Source organism: Ambystoma mexicanum, chromosome 7p (assembly GCF_040938575.1).
Source record: "Ambystoma mexicanum isolate Mex_15411 chromosome 7p, UKY_AmexF1_1, whole genome shotgun sequence".
Classification (NCBI taxonomy): domain Eukaryota; kingdom Metazoa; phylum Chordata; class Amphibia; order Caudata; family Ambystomatidae; genus Ambystoma; species Ambystoma mexicanum.
Window position 1 is genome coordinate 223,967,919 of NC_090939.1, and position 16,965 is coordinate 223,984,883.

The 16,965-nt window shown below is 43.7% G+C and overlaps 2 protein-coding genes across 8 annotated transcripts in view; one reads left to right on the forward strand and one right to left on the reverse strand.

The window, feature by feature from the left end:
* The window catches only part of HLCS (holocarboxylase synthetase), a 1,696,783-nt gene that overhangs the window by 111,863 nt on the left and 1,567,955 nt on the right, over positions 1-16,965 (forward strand). The window lies entirely within an intron of this gene.
* RIPPLY3 (ripply transcriptional repressor 3) overlaps positions 9,747-16,965 on the reverse strand; it is a 44,169-nt gene continuing 36,950 nt past the window's right edge. For both annotated transcript variants that reach the window (XM_069636095.1, XM_069636094.1), the window contains one exon: positions 9,747-11,789. In XM_069636095.1, coding sequence (XP_069492196.1) covers positions 11,534-11,789 — 256 coding nt within the window. In that variant the 3' untranslated portion in view covers positions 9,747-11,533. The remainder of the gene's footprint in view (positions 11,790-16,965) is intronic.

A 16,965-nucleotide genomic window follows, 5' to 3' on the forward strand; every position in this document is an offset into this window, starting at 1 on the left:
GGAAGCCCAACGTTCTCGATGTGCCATGTTTCTTTTCCCTGCTTCCTTCCCCTTGCTGATTGAAGTGTCAAAATCCTTGATTCAGGTTTTTCTGACCTTACCCCCAAGCTTTTTGGATTCCAAATTTCCGAGACACTATAACAGTTTGTGTTTTTTATCAGCGTTAAGAGTCCCGATGCTGGTCTTTCTTTTAGGCCTTTAGTGGCAGGGTTCAGTAGGGTGATAAATCCATCTCAGACCAGTGGTGTTCTCAACCAGGTTTCCTGGAGGCAAGTTAGGTCGTAGTCATCCCATCTAAGTTCCTCTTTCCCAAAAAGGTGGGCAAATCCCCTGGTATTCCAGCATCCAATTGTCCACCCCGTTAATGCGGGGAAGATGCATTTCTAGACTTTCCCTTTTTTCACCACCAAAGCTTCTGCCATCCACCCCCAAGAGTCGGCATCATGCCCATTTGGGGTCTTGTTTGAATGGGTGTTGACTCTCCTTTCCGATGCAGCAGCGTTATCCACAAAGATGCATAGGGGGGACATCACGTTATCATCTCCGTCGGCTCCTTTCCTTACTGGCACTTGCTTTCGGAGCAGTGTCTCCTTTAACGTTGTTTCCGACACTTCTTCTTCCAAGTGAAATCTGGTTGTTTATTCCGTGGCCGCGGATGCCATTTGGGCCCCCTATTTGTTGTTGAGGTCGTTAACTCCATAAGGGAATAACCCATAACGCAGATGTGTGAGGCCTCCTCTAGTATGATGTCTTTTATTACTACGTCTTGCATGTAAACACACTCTTGCAGCTAGGAACATCAATATATGGTCAAATCTGAAATATTTCCTCGCAGTTACATGCACTATTAACGTTGGAAGCAATAACATTGATATATATATTATAAATATATACTGGAATCCATTGAAATACAATGTTTTACAGCTGATCAAAGAACTAGCCGAAGTGACTGCAAAAATGGATGCCTGGCGCAATGTGAAAGTCAATGGGCTGGTTATGATGGCTGGTGACCTAAACGCAGATTGCAACATAGATAATATGGAAATTGACTCTCTAATGTGCGGTCTAAGTGCGACTATTAAGCACCCTAAAATTCTGAATGATAACGCCAAGTTGAGAGGAGCTATCTGGAGGAATTTTGCAGAAGTTATGGGACTAGTGATACTACCAAACCATGCTCATACTTGGCACGCGAGAGGCTGTAGTTCAGTACTAGACTACATCTTTGTCTCTAATGGCTTGGACATATACATATCCAATTTAAAGGTAGAGGAAATGTCATCCAGCGATCATAATCTCCTGTCGATTTATATAACGCACTCCAACGAAACAGAAGACATTGGGCCTCATCATGACTTGGGCGGTAACGCTATTAGCGTGTGCGGTATTAGCCCTACCGCCGAACTCCCCGCCGCTTATAGCGCCGGATCACGAGTTCGGCGGTAATGTCAATCCCCATTCCCCATTGAGCCCATTCGGGAACGCCCCATTCCCCATTTGGCTCAATGGGGAAATTTCACGCTAATACCGCCGGCGGATTTCCCGCCAGCGGTAATAGCGCGAATTTTTGGCGGATTTCCCCCCAGCTCAGAGCTGGGGAGAAATCCGCCGAAGTCCTGCTTTGGCGGACCCTTAAATCCGGCGGTAATAGCGCTACCGCCAGATTTAAGGGTTACCGCCAAAGTCGTGATGAGGCCCAATGTGTTTTATAATCCAGGATTGATTGCCAACTCACACGGCACTCGTATACGTTGGTCTTACTCCAACACAAAGAGATTTACATCAGTCCTACTAAAAAATCATACGAATATGACATACAAAGAATGTCAATATCACTTTGCAGCATCCTCCTTTTCGAACTATATTAGTGAAGTAGCTATTTCTACATGTTGCGAGAAGAAATTTACGAAGTACCCCTCTAATCATGTACATGCCTTTTAACTTCGATTTTCTAAAACGCAAAAAACAGCTAAGACGAGATATCCGAGGGATTCTAAAAACAACAGACATCGGAGTAGAAAGAGAAAAGAAGTTACGAAGCACTAAACAGCAATATAAGAATTGGCTTATTGCTAATAGAGTAGCTAGAGACCAAATTGACGGTGAAAACATGCTTGCGACAATTAAAGGTAAAGACATCTCTAATTTCTGGCAGATGATTAATGGGATCCAGCTTTCGCAAAAAGAGATATTTCTGACCTCGATCAGTGAACGAAGCTGGAAAGTCCATTTTGTAAAAATGTACGGTGTTGATACTAATAAAGATACACTTCATCTGGTGAAAAAATCTAGATGGACAATGGATATCTCTCCTAATAACATTACCAAAATCATCACCAAATCTAAAAAATCTGCGGCACTGGGTCCGAACAACTTATCCAACCAAATTCTAAAAACAAATCCGCAGTTATGGGGGAATGCTGTTCAAAAATATTCTCGCAACTAACCTTATACCGAACTCGTGGAGACTGGCGATTCTGATCCTAATCTATAAACATGGGCCCAGACTCTCACCAGAAAGCTACAGACCACTAGTGATTTCTGATCCAGAATATAAGATTTTTACATCCATTATACTTGAAGAACTGGATGTTTGGGTTACTAATAACAACATTATAGATGTCAAACAAATAGGATTTAGAAAAAACGTAGGAACAGACTGTGGAGGTCTTATCTTGAAAAGTCTTCAATCGAAAACAACTAAGAAGCTAAGTTATGTGATATTTGTGGCATCAATGGACCTTTCTAAAGCCTTTGATCTTGTTGATAGACATACTCTATGGTAAATTTTAACAGATCTATTGATTCCCAGACACCTTTTAGAGATGATTATCGATTTATATTCTGAAACAAAGATTAAAGTAAGACTTAATTCAGCAGGCCGCCTCTCTTCTGAAATTTCGATTCCTAACGGCCTAAGACAAGGCTGCAAGTTAGCAGCCATTCTATTCAATTTATATGTCTCAAAGGCCGCTCAAGCAATTTCGGGTAAGGGTTTGGTACCACCGAAATTAGGTGAAACTGCAATTCAATGGATAGCTTATGCTGATGATTTTTTATTGTTAGATCGTACAGAAATTGGTCTACAAAAATTGATTAATGCATTTGTGGAATTTACTGCTGGTTTACATCTAAAAATGAATGCTGCCAAAACAGTTATTATAAAAATGGGAAAATCAAACAAAAACCATTCTTCTCTAACATGGTTTTGTGAGGGAAAACGATTAAAATGTCAAACTGTTCTGAAATACGTAGGATACCAATTTTCAGCTAACCATGCAATTGCAATAATCAAAAGACAGCTAGAAGTCAAAACTGAAATTATAAGGAGACAGATGTCAAAATTTGATGCAAAATATGGAAGATTCACGGCTACACCTTTGAAACGATTTTATACTATTTCCGGTATTCCAAACCTTACATATGGATTAGAATTTTATGAGCTTGAGGGTACAGATTTTATGAAAAAACTTGAAAGAATCATGTGGAACTGTGTGTTGTTTTTTATCCCTAAAGGTGTTCCTATTCATGCAATTAGATATGAATTTGGCCTGCAATCTTTACAATCAATTATTGTAGGGAGAAAGATGTTGTGGAGGAAATGTTTGATAAATGATACTTCATCGCTATACACGATTGCAGCAAAAGATCAATCTAACTTTTATTGCATGAATTTAAAAACTGTAATTGAAGACACTTTGTCGAATGCAGGAGTCACTCTGGAGATGTTGATAAGTAAACAAAAAGTGAAGTCCATATTGCAATGTAATGACTGGCAAATGACTCTGGATATGGTTCAACAATCTAAAACTCTTAATCAGATACACTCATTCTGGAAATTTTACCCGGTTCTGGAGAATTATTTAGAGAAATACCCTTCACAGAATTTTAGAAACTCATTTATGAGGTTACGTTTTGATACCTTAAAAACAAATTATATCCTGAAAAAGATGGAATCTTCAGAACGGTGAATGGGAATGGTGTAGACACTGTAAAACAGAAGGTAAAGAAGAAACTTTGAAGCATATATTATTGCAATGTCCAGCTCTTATCAAGCAAAGGATCCTATACTTCGAACAATTTGTAATGTACTTTCATGATGTTGACAATGAATTGCTATGGTATCAAATTAGACATAATAGTTCGCCTGTTTTAAAACTGAGAATAATGGCATTTTTGAAAAATGTCTGTAATTTAACCTAAATGATCGAAAAGAATGTTGACTCGTTTTCTAAATGGTTAAGATACACAAGAATTACTGTCTTCCACAGGTCAACAGATATTATGAAATTTAAGAAATCTTTTAATGCTTCATAAACTGAGTTTGTATGAATTGTTCTCAATCTTGATTGTTTTAATCACTGTTGTTATTTGCTCTGTTTATATTCTTTTACCTGGATTGTCATGTTTTTATTCTAATATGTTTAATATGCTTGTACGATCTATGATTGAAGAAAATTGCATGAAATGTTGTTTTACTCTCTTCTGATGAACTATTTTGTAAAGGTTTTATATAAACCACAAACAAATAAATAATAAAATTATTACTACGTCTTCCAGGTAAATCACAACTTTATCTAGGCGGTCCACACTCGGGAAGGCCACTCTGGCAATATCGTCCGGTGTTATCAGTCTTAGTTTTGGAATCTGATGTAACATTTTCGGGACGCTTGCTCTGTTTAAAATCAGGCTGTCATTTATCCTGCCGGTACGTTCAAGAACAATTCTTGGATCCCTGTTGTCAAGATTCCTCGATTGGTTTCCCCTTTTGACGGGCCCTCTTATGGTTCTGGTTCCTTCAGGGTGGTTGTCGGTGTTTAATACGGATAGGAGAGAGTAGCTGTGAGCCACTTTTGGGGGAATGCCCCTCCTGCTTAGATCTTGCTGTTCTAGTCTCACTGAGGTTTTATTCTGAGTCAAGTATGAGCGCTTCTGTGTCAGGGTTCTAAATGCGTCCCTATCCGGGGAACCTGGGCTCAGGCAGGGCAGTATCGCAACCAGAGCTAGGCGCTTCTGTTCCAAAGTTTGGAACCCGTCTTGCTCTGTCGTGATGGACGACCTAGTGCATTTTCTTTTCAGTTATTGGCCCTGTAATGTTCACGCCATCTCTGTATGTTTCGCCTGTTAAACACGGGGCATGTTCAAGAACTCCTCCCTCTCTGACTCAACCGAGTATTTGGAATAGTCCAACATTTGTTCCATAAGCTCTTCCTCACCTAGTGAGGCATCTGCATATTTCCGTGTAGGAGATTTCTGGACTTCCAGGAGTTTCCGCTTCAAAAAATAGTTAATTTATTTTTGGGAGTTGGGGAGGGTTAGCTTCTTAAAGAATTGGTGAGCAGGCGTTGTGGGTTTTCTTTTGGGGCAGGGATGGGTTGGAGGGCAGATGGAGGTGCTTGTTCAGACCAAGGGTTGACAGCGTCCTTGGCCGTAGTATTGGTCTGCTTTGCCTCTTCTATTAAGGCTTTTTCCTCTTCGCTCCTGAGTACTCCCTTGGGTTCACCCACGGTTGCCTCCTACTCCACTTCCTTGCTCATAGCCGTCAGCTCACCTTCTAGTTGGTTGGTTTTGTTTGTGGTTTCTGGGTCCTCTGTCTCCTTTTCAGTAACTGTGTTCGAGTTTCCTGTCCCACGCCTGCTACCTTCTTTGAAAAATGTTTGCAAGGAACTTGGGGTTGGTCACCCTGAGTTTCCTGGGGGAACCCAGACGTGGACTCCCTGCTCACTGTGCTCAGGGAGGCACAGCTCCACCTCACTGATGTGGCCCAACAAGGCTGAAACACATGCATGGGGTTGCTGTTGGTACCCTTGTTCAGAAGGGAATTGCCATAGCATTTCGGTGCTGGACTGCCCATGTGGGCGGCACAAAGACTAATATGCAAATGGATGTTTCCCATCTCTGAATGGTACAGTGAGCAAAAAGTGATGGCTGCGAACTGTCAAAGTGGGAAAAAAACCACAGAACAGGTTATCATGCCATGCCCTTTCTGGAGAGGAGCGCCTGCTACCTTTTTTGAAAACTGTTTGAGGGGGGTTAGGAGGCGGCTGTGGCCCAGCTGGAGTCTGTGGTCGATCTGATGAGTTGTCTGAGCTTTGGTTTCCATTTTTTTAGGACTGCACGTCGCAACGTTTTTTCTTCAATGATGGGGTCTAAAATCAAATCTAGTAGGTTTGTTGTTTCTTCTTTGTGTGTCTCCAATTTGCTTTGAACTGCTGTAATGAATCCTTCCATTAATATCATTTTAGAATGGAGCATGGCTATAACGGTTGTCTGGTCCTTTACATGATTGTCGATTGCCTCGTACAATTTCATAAACGGGGCCAATACCAATGATAGTACTGGCATTAATTGGTAAATCAACATTAGCCTTATGTTGCTTACACTTCTGTTTTCTTTTTCCCTCCTTTTTGGTCTTGATATTGGTGGGGGTTGGCCCCAGCTCCTCCAATGCGTGGGTCGAGGTCAAATCAGTATTTGTAGCCGGTAGTAGTGGATCGATTATCACGAGATCCTCGTCTGACGATTCTGAAGTTAACTGTGACTCATAATATTATGAAGAGACTGCGTTTCATTAACCTTACCAGAAACTGTTTTTATTTTAACTTAACAAGGAACTGTGTTTCTTCTTTGATATTTATAAGTTGTGGCAAAGCATCTCGGCCTCAAATAACATTGATGCTATTTGAAGAAGTGCAAAGTCATTATTTATAGAAGAAAAGGAACTTTTCTGTTGGTTGAATATTGGTTTACAGAACTTTCTTTTGACACAGTGAAGGAGCCAAGAACTGAATTGAAACTTAATTATGAACCCATATTTCCTCGTTTCTTTTTGTTGAACATTGGAACTGAAACTAACTTGAAATATGGGCAAGGGGCTCTCGCCCAGGTTACCAAGAGAGACACGACTGTGAATATATTAGAAGCACAATTAATGACATTGTGGTGAATTGCCATATATTTTCTTTGTATATTTTGTGTGTAAGTGTGAGGGCCAGATATCCCTTGTTAGAGTGTTTCCTTTAGTTTTGGATAGGCAGGGAAATCCACACCAGTGTAGGGAAAGTGGGGCGTTTGTTGAAACGTATAATTTAATAAAATGGCACAATTTGAGAAATCATCCAAATGTTGTCCGCCTCACATTTCTGACACTTCACGGCCTGAAGTGTACTCTCAAATCTCAACCTTCATTTCCTCTATCTCACTTCTCCCCTATTTCCAATCTGGTTTCTGCCCTCATCATTTCACAGAGATTGCTTTACTTTCTGTTTGAATTTCCCTTCTTTCTGCGCCCTATATGAGCACTCGTCTCTTTAAATTCTCTTTGATATTTCAGCAGCCTTTGATACTGTTGATCACTCTCTTCTTCTTTATTCTCTGTCCTCTTTGGGTTTTTCTGGTCCGGTACTTAACTGGTTTATCTCTTATCCAGCTGATCGCACCTACTGGGTTTGCTGGGCTGGGAATGTATCTCCTTCTTTTCCCCTCTCCCACTGGGTTCCTCAAGGCTCTGTTCTAGGTCCCCTCCTTTTCTCACTTTACACTCAACCTCTTGCTGCTATTATCTCTTGTTTTGGTCTTTCCCACCACTTCAACACGGATGATCCTGCAATCTATCGTCACCTGCTTATTGGCCATTCAATCTTGGATAGCCGATCACTTTGTGGTAGTTAGCTCCTCCAAAAGTGAGGTTCTATTTTTTCCAGCCACTTCTATCCTTCCCCCTGTTCCCCCAACTTCTATTTCTTTTCCACCCTCCCACCTACACATCTCTTCAACTTCTCGCAATCTTGGAGTTCACTTTGACTCCTCTCTTACCTTTTCTTCTCATATGTACTCTGTGTCACTCCTGTAGATCCCATCTTTTTAACATTCGCAGAGCATTTCCATTTCTTACCTTCAAAGCTACTAAACTTCTAACTTCTTCTCTTATTTTCTCTCAACTCTTTTACTGTCCTCTCTGATCTTTGGTCTTCCTGTCGCTCACCTATCCCCACTCCACTCTTTCTACAATTCCTTTCTCCGCTGGCTCCCTTTCCATACTCGTTTTAAGTTAAATTTTCTATGCCTGGTTTTCAAATCTCTTCATAACCTTTTTCCTCGCTATCTCAATTCATTCCTCGCCTACTCTCTGTCCCGCCCGTTGAGCTCACAATCTTTATTTCTTTGTGCTGTCCCTCGACCCACCCACGTGCCGAGTCCTGTTTCTGTTCGTCTACTCTCTTAGCCCCTCTCCACTCGAATGCGCTCCCACTGGCGCTTTGCTCCCGTTCGTCTTACCCTTTTGTTTCGAACCTATCCGAAAGTATACTTTCTTTCCTCTTGATGACTGTACTAGTTTTCTGTTTTCTACCCCGTACTGACTTCTGATGCACTGTACAGAGCTTTGGTGTGAAGCACTATAGCTAAATACAAATAAAATACAAATACAACTCATCTGCAATCACTTTAAGTTGACTTGTGCTTGCCACCAGCCAGCTGCAGGAGCACCATATCGGATGCCAGCATTTAAAGGGGTGGCTACCTTTATTCTAAAGTAACTGTCCACGACAACTGATAAGTCATTATTTAATGAGGAGATATGTATTGTATATGTGCATTAGTATACTATCGGCGACAAGAGAACAGGAATCTATCCACATGCCATCACTAATTTGAAAATACAATGCTGCCTTTTAATAGCATTTTTAATAAACTGCTTTGCTTTTTTTTAATGTACAGTCTAAGGTTTTGTCAATATATCAAACATTAGAAGACCAAGTAGTGAAAGAGAGTCATACCGTGGCCGTGTATAGTAAGGGGCGTCAGCACTTGGCCCGGCTCCTCTAGATGGTCACAGAACTTCTTGGTGACTTGCGTTAGACTGATTAAGCTCGGCCAAGGGCTGTTTCATTGCTATGTATGGAACACAGGTGAGGTGTTGTACTCCTTATAGTCTGGTTGTTGTATGTTTTGCTTATGTTTGTGTATCTTATACTGTGGCTAGGGCCCTTGAGTGTCCAGTGTGTGGCATGCAGGGCTTTTGAACCATGACAAGCCCTTACATGAAGCACTCATGATGATCTTCTGAGCCCATGCATTTTGACTTTTTAATATTGCCACTGGTCCCCTGTAGCTTTGGTCAGCATCGGTAACATTGCATAGCATTATTCAGAACTTAGTGGTCTCAGGGCGGAGTAAGAGCTATGCAACTATCCAGAGTTACAAGTAGTAACATCATGCACCCTTTTACACCTCACTGATACTCTCCTTCTTTCCCTCCTGTTCCCAGGGTAGCATACGTGCTATACAAGCAACTCACTACGGCATAACATCATGTGCCCTGCATTCCTTTCTAATATGCTTTCCTTCCCTCCCCTCTGTTCACTATTTTCCTCCAATCGCCCTGTCTTACTTATTCTGTTTCTTTACAACGCATTGAAGTGCTCCCATGGTGGCCTAAGCACTATACAGGAAACTCATTATAACATACCATCATGTACTCTTATTCCTTTTTTATTAAGCCCTCCTACATGGTTCTGTGTTCCTCGCCACCCTCCCTCTTTCTGTCTCCTTGAAGTACTTGGAAGCGTCATGAGGACAGCGCAAGCGCTATACAAGCAGCGGACACGCCGAACTTCGTCTTCCACTGCCCCATGAAGGCAGTGGCTCACAATTCCCATTTAGTTGCACTTCTATTATAGAACATCCCACCTAACAGCGAGCGGACAGTTCTCGTTATACAGGCACAAAAATGCAATGCACAATGATTTTACTTCTTATACCCATTTATTTTCAAATATTTACAACTGTACATAATATAACAAATATATACAAACTTTTCCAACAACATTCACACGTTTTGTGAGTAGGAAACCGAGGAACCTATGCGCTTAACAGTTATAGGCAGTGCTTAAAGTGGGCCGGGGCCTGCCGGGGCAGGGCCCCGGCAGTCTCCAAAAGGTGGGGCTGAGCCGGGGCCCCGTCCCACCGCCCGCAACATTGGCAGGATGCATTATCACGTCGCGGCCGCAGCCGCGACGGGAGATGCATGCGCCTGCAATTAAGTCAGGCGATCTGACAAAAGTGGCAGCCAACCACAGCGACGCTGTGACTGGCTGCCACTTCTGTCAGTCACAGTAACTGCATCTGGTGACCCCTCGCGCGAGAGGTCACCAGAGGCGGTTACTGTCCCTTTGTTTCCCCAGGTCGCCGAGGCGTCTTTAACCCTCGGCGAACCTGGGGATTCCTCGACATATTTCGAGGTTTATAAAAGATGGCTTTGAAAGTACACATTTCAAGTACGGACAAAGACGCCTTGGGCTTTGTCCGTAGTCAAAGCTTTATAAAAGACGGCTTGAATTGTGTACTTTCAAAGCCATCTTTTATAAACCCGAAATGTTTAAAAAAGATGGCCTGAAAACTAGGCAAACCGTAGGGTATGCACACAAATATATATATAAATGTTATATATTTGTGTGCGTACCTTACTATGGTGTGTGTACTTTGCAAGCCATCTTCAGTTCAGGTGCCAATACCTGACAAGGACATACCGCCCAGCGTAATGTAGGCACCATAACTTTACAGCTGTGAAGACATTGCAATGACCTCCTGGGGGTGTACAGTGTGAAGGGTGTCTATGCATATGCAGCAGGTGTAAGCACTGTCCAAACATGCGGTAGATTACTTAGGCCTGGATTGTTTCTTTAGCTGACAGCAATGAAGGACAATGTAGCGCATCTTTTGGAAATGTCAAAGATCGGGCCCTATTTAGACACAAACTCCGTTGACTGTAGACCTCCTTCAGTGAACAGCATCACGGTCCTAGCGACTTTATGTTCTTCAGCTGAAAATGATGATACCACGCCCCACTAGTTAATAAAACACAGTGAACAGTTTGGCCAGTAGTCCAAGGGTACATCTCGTGATGTTCCTTTTTATCCACCATACCGTATCAGGCACATTCTTATCTGTAATAGAAAAGTAGCTCTTCTCACTCACATCACATTCTTACTGTAATTAAATTAAAATAAATAATACCAATGAAAAGAATTCAGCACAGCCAGCATACATCTGCTATTCTCATTTTGGAAGAGCCTACCCAGTGAAATGTATGCATTCCACCTCCGGACTTTTCATTCCTGCTCACACAACCACTATAAAAACCTGGAACTTGAATGGTTGCTGCATGCGCTTGACGATGTGATGCAGAAAGACATGGTTCGTAGCTAGAATGGCACATTTTAGCAGATTGGCCCTTTTAAAGGTTCTACCCCTCAAGCCACATCAGTGTTCTCAGTGACAAAGTTCGATAAGAAACAGGTCTGAAGCCAGCAAAACGAAAAGAAAAAGAATGTTTTTAGGCATAACTTCAGTTTCTCCTTTCACGTGAGAACAGATGTTCTGTTGAAGGAGGTCTGGCAATAGTCTGTCACTCCAGCAGTTTCCTGTAAAAAAAAAAAGTCTCTGCCCCCGCATTATCCTGAGAATGTTGTTTCTGCTACAAGTCTCTTGGGTCCAATAGCTTTGTCCATGCAGGGGCATCTCTTAAAGGCAACTAATGCTGCATTGCGTGAAGTCTTTTCTCTCTGTCTATGGTCTCTGTTTCTGGCTCCAAATGGTTCTCTCTGTTCTGCTCCATGTGGCTGTGATAGTCCCGGTAATGCTGATAGAACTCGGCTTCATCCTCCTCGTCTTCGCTGTCAGTGTCGTCGTTGTAAAAATGAATTGTGGCTTGTACTGGAAAGCTCGACAGGACCTTCTCCCCCGTGTTGCGCAGGTACTCCTGGCACTTCGACTTGGGCATGTAAAGCCTGCAGAAAAGAAATAATACAATTTTAAAGTATAGTTCTCTAGATTAACATCTTCAAACCGTGAGTTCATTACAGACTCTATTTAGTGTACCATTCGTATAAGAATGTGCATGTGCAAAACAGGGCCCAGGTGCCTGGAATGTTATGTTATGGGACTGGGATTCACACCGTGCTGTGCTGCCATATGCATGGTCTCCGGGCTCTCTGACCGATCTGATGTTATGTTATGGGACTGGGATTCACACCGTGCTGTGCTGCCATATGCATGGTCTCCCTGACAGATCTGATGTTACGTTATGGGACTGGGATTCACACCGTGCTATGCTGCTATATGCATGGTCTCACTCTGACAGATCTGATGTTACGTTATGGGACTGGGATTCACACCAGGCTGTGCTGCCATATGCATGGCCTCCGGGCTCTCTGACAGATCTGATGTTACGTTATGGGGCTGGGATTCACACCGTGCTATGCTGCCATATGCATGGTCTCACTCTGACAGATCTGATGTTACATTATGGGACTGGGATTCACACCGTGCTGTGCTGCCATATGCATGGTCTCCGGGCTCTCTGACCGATCTGATTTTACGTTATGGGACTGGGATTCACACCGTGCTGTGCTGCCATATGCATGGTCTCCGGGCTCTCTGACAGATCTGATGTTACGTTATGGGACTGGGATTCACACCGTGCTGTGCTGCCATATGCATGGTCTCCGGGCTCTCTGACAGATCTGATGTTACGTTATGGGACTGGGATTCACACCGTGCTGTGCTGCCATATGCATGGTCTCCGGGCTCTCTGACAGATCTGATGTTACGTTATGGGACTGGGATTCACACTGTGCTGTGCTGCCATATGTATGGTCTCTGGGCTCTCTGACCGATCTGATGTTACGTTATGGGACTGGGATTCACACCGTGCTATGCTGCCATATGCATGGTCTCTCTCTGACAGATCTGATGTTACATTATGGGACTGGGATTCACACCGTGCTGTGCTGCCATATGCATGGTCTCCGGGCTCTCTGACCGATTTGATGTTACGTTATGGGACTGGGATTCACACCGTGCTGTGCTGCCATATGCATGGTCTCCGGGCTCTCCGACAGATCTGATGTTACGTTATGGGACTGGGATTCACACCGTGCTGTGCTGCCATATGCATGGTCTCCGGGCTCTCTGACCGATCTGATGTTACGTTATGGGACTGGGATTCACACGGCGCTATGCTGCCATATGCATGGTCTCACTCTGACAGATCTGATGTTACGTTATGGGACTGGGATTCACACCGTGCTATGCTGCCATATGCACGGTCTCTGGGCACTCTGACAGAACTGATGTTACGTTATGGGACTGGGATTCACACCGTGCTGTGCTGCCATATGCATGGTCTCCTGGCTCTCTGACCGATCTGATGTTACGTTATGGGACTAGGATTCACACCGTGCTATGCTGCCATGTATGGTCTCCGGGCACTCTGACCGGTCTGATGTTACGTTATGGGACTGGGATTCACACCGTGCTATGCTGCCATATGCATGGTCTCTGGGCACTCTGACAGATCTGATGTTACGTTATGGGACTGGGATTCACACTGTGCTATGCTGCCATATGCATGTCTCCGGGCTCTCTGACAGATCTGATGTTACGTTATGGGACTGGGATTCACACCGTGCTATGCTGCCATATGCATGGTCTCCGGGCACTCTTGATAGATCTGAAAGAGAGGAGTGGGGATAAGATTAGCAGGGATAGGGGGGAAATGCATGATAGCTTTGCTGCTGTGTTACTGCGTGCTTCTAAGTTGTCTGTGTCAAGGGGGTGGAAGCATTTGTGTCCAGATGGGGACCTTTTATTTTATGTCTGTGATGCTAAAATGCATTGGTGGGGGCAATGGTATGTACGTTGATTGTAGGGGTGTACAGTTCTAATGCTTGAAGTCTGTAGGGCAGGATTTTAAATGTCCCATTTGCGAGTCGCGTATTTTGGTATGAAGAAGAGAGGTCGTTTTGGGGCAAATCCTGAATTCCTTCGGAAAACAATGTAGGATGCAAAGGAGTAAACTACATTGGAGCCACAATTAAACTAGGTCAAACAATTCAGCTAGGGCAAACCATTCATGCAGTCATAAGGAGCAAAATACAGCCGGGCAACAGTTACAGTACAGCAAATAATTCATACCTTGGAGCAACAGTTAAGCTTGGATGCTAAGGAGACTAAGCCCCACAGAACCACAAGTGAACAGTGAAGCCCATGAAGGAAAAAAAAATCACACTGAGCAGCACAACCACACAGAGGAAACAAACAGGGTAAATCTACTCCTGGCAGCTCCGAATCTACGTCTTCCTCAGACAAACTGACAACTCGTTGCATTCCGACTAAGGCCCACAGTGATTCACCCTCATACTCAAGTGTTGTGAAAGGTTGGCAAGACACAACCATGCTGAGGGAACAGACTACCCTGATAAACCTGCTCCTGCCAGTCCCTAACCTAAATCTTCCCCAGGCACCAACAATCCAACCCATCTCCCTATCACTAACACCCACGCTCACTAATCACATGGGAGTGCTGTGGAAGGTTGCAAGACACAACCATGATGAAGGAAAAGACTACCATGGCAAATACACCCTTGCCAGCTCCTAACCTAAATCATCCACTGGCCCCAACAACCCAGCTACTTCCCACTAACAACACTGATTAATCACACTCATGCGCAGAGTGTTGGAAACCACAACCATGTGGAGAGAACAGAGCAGTGGGTATTTCCACGCTTACCAGCTCCTAACCTACCTACATCATCTTCAGGCACCTTACAACCCTTCACACTCATGTTCACAACAACTAAATCCACTCTGGTATCGGGGAAGGTTGCAAAACTTCAAACCCAAGTGGGAATAACGACACACAGACAAATCGCACTCATGTTGCTGCAATAGCCCCATGGAAGTAAATCCACCACTGCTAACTCATGACATACAACTCACAACCCTGGCACTTTTCCTGCACTGAAAAACCTATAATTTGATTTGATTTATTTCTTATAAAGCGCTACAATCCCTATTAAAGTCATCTCAAGTTGGCCCATGTGAGCTACCGAGTGCTTGGTTTTAGACTCCCATCAGATCACATTCTGATTCTTGTTGTCTTGTGGTTTTATTCTGGGAAAATAAATCTAGGCATAATGTGCAAGAATACAGAATGATGAGAGTGAAAAAGACCGAGCTTTTTCCTTTACCCGGGACAAGTAAGCATGCAACAGGAAAACCTGAAATGTGAAGTGCACACATTTACAAATTGTGCAACCAGAAAACATGGGCTTACAACTATGCTTCCCACTTTGATCAATTTGTGATCCTGGGAAAATTACTTTACCAAAATGCACCTTTTTTTTCTTTGGCTGTTGCACACAAAGTCTCACTCATACGTGCTTTAATAAACTACAGTGTTTGTTCTCTATATAATAATAATATTGATCATTTATGTAGTGCACATCACATGCTGATTTGTCCCTTAGCTTGATCAATTCTCATGCCACCATCACTTGAATAGTGGAGGCGCCCCGTTCCAAGGGCTGGAACGGGGCGTAACGGCTCGGCAGCCCGAGTTATATGCAAGGGATTATAAGAAGGGCACTAGGACTTTACGCACCCCCCACCCCTCCCCGTTCCAGCCCTTAGAATGTGGAGCTAATGGTGTTAGCATCCAGGGTTACCACAGCGGTAAAGCGGGGTGTTAAAACGAAAAGCATTTTCATTCATTGACCGGAACGCCACGCGTGTCACGTTGAATGAATGAAAATCCTTTGCTAAAATGGCTGCCATGGTTGTAGAAGGCAGAGCTCCAAACGGAGCCCCTCAACTATTACCATGGTGGCCTGGAAAAGCGAGAGGCGGTGAAGCGGCAGCCGCAACAATCAGGCAAGTGGGAGAGCGGGGTTTGGGATTTTTTTTTTTTAAAGAAACGGGAGTGTGGGCGGCAAGATGGCGCTGGGGTCGGGGGAGGTAGCCAGCAAGTTCTGTGGAACACGGCTGAGATCAGAGGCTTTATTCCACGATCAGCAGAACCTGATTGGTTGCGCCTCCCACCCCAGGTGCTAATGAATATTAGTGCCCTACTATCAGAAAAGCTAAAGAAATTATGTGCTGCAGTGTTTGGTTGGTGAGGGGGCTTGCCTGAGGGTTGACTGTGTGGAGTCGGCCAGCCGATGATATTCTCCTCAAACAGCATAGGGGCAGTGTCCGCTACACATTTGTGAACGGGGTGGTGATGGTGAAGGCATGGGGGCTGCTTGTCTGAGGTTTGCCACCTTACACGGACTGCTTTCGTTTTTCTGCACTCTCTCCCCACATGTGGCTACTGCCTGCTCTTTTGCCTGCCAGGGGCTGGGGAACGCTTCCCTAGGGCTTAAACCCAGCAGCGCGGTTTGCTAATTGCCTGTACCTTCACAGACATGAAGGCATGGGCCATGTCCATGTTAATCATTAGATAAACTGCACAGGGATTACATTATTTGATGCTACGTCCAGGACATAAAACGTTTGAAATAGAGCTTGGTCAAAGATCGCTGCAGCAGGTGCATCAACCAACTGAGGTAGCATACAAATTATATAATCTAAGGGTTTACCTACTTGAGGATAGATGAAAAATAGTTGTTGATATATGGAAAATATTATTCTGGAGGGTACAGTTGAAAAGAAATCAAAAAGTAATGCAGTGTAACGTTACTGGGTTTTGTATAGTGTGACTTCTTCCTTCTGAGCAGCCGTTTTCGACTACAAAAGTGATGCATGTAAGGCTTTGGAGTCATCCGAACCGCAATCACGGCTCTAGGCCGTCTTCCATTTTGATCCTCTACATTTGATGAGTGTTTACAGAAGGGGACCAACTTTTGGTCCTGGTGTGTGACATGCAAGATCGCCCAGAGCACTTAAAAGTGGGCTCGATTAATTTAAAACCTTCAATCTATTATGTTTCAAATGTGTGTGGAAAGCAGATTGCCATTAAGAAAAAACTAAGCCCAGTCACCGTATCGCCAACAGGCACGTACGTCCCTGTCGTATTGCGTCCTGTGATGTCACATTATATGACATCATCTTGATCAAAGTTTGCGCCATAAGGTTAGCCCCACCTCACCCCGCCCTGCAGTCTATTTAAAAGTAAGCACCCCA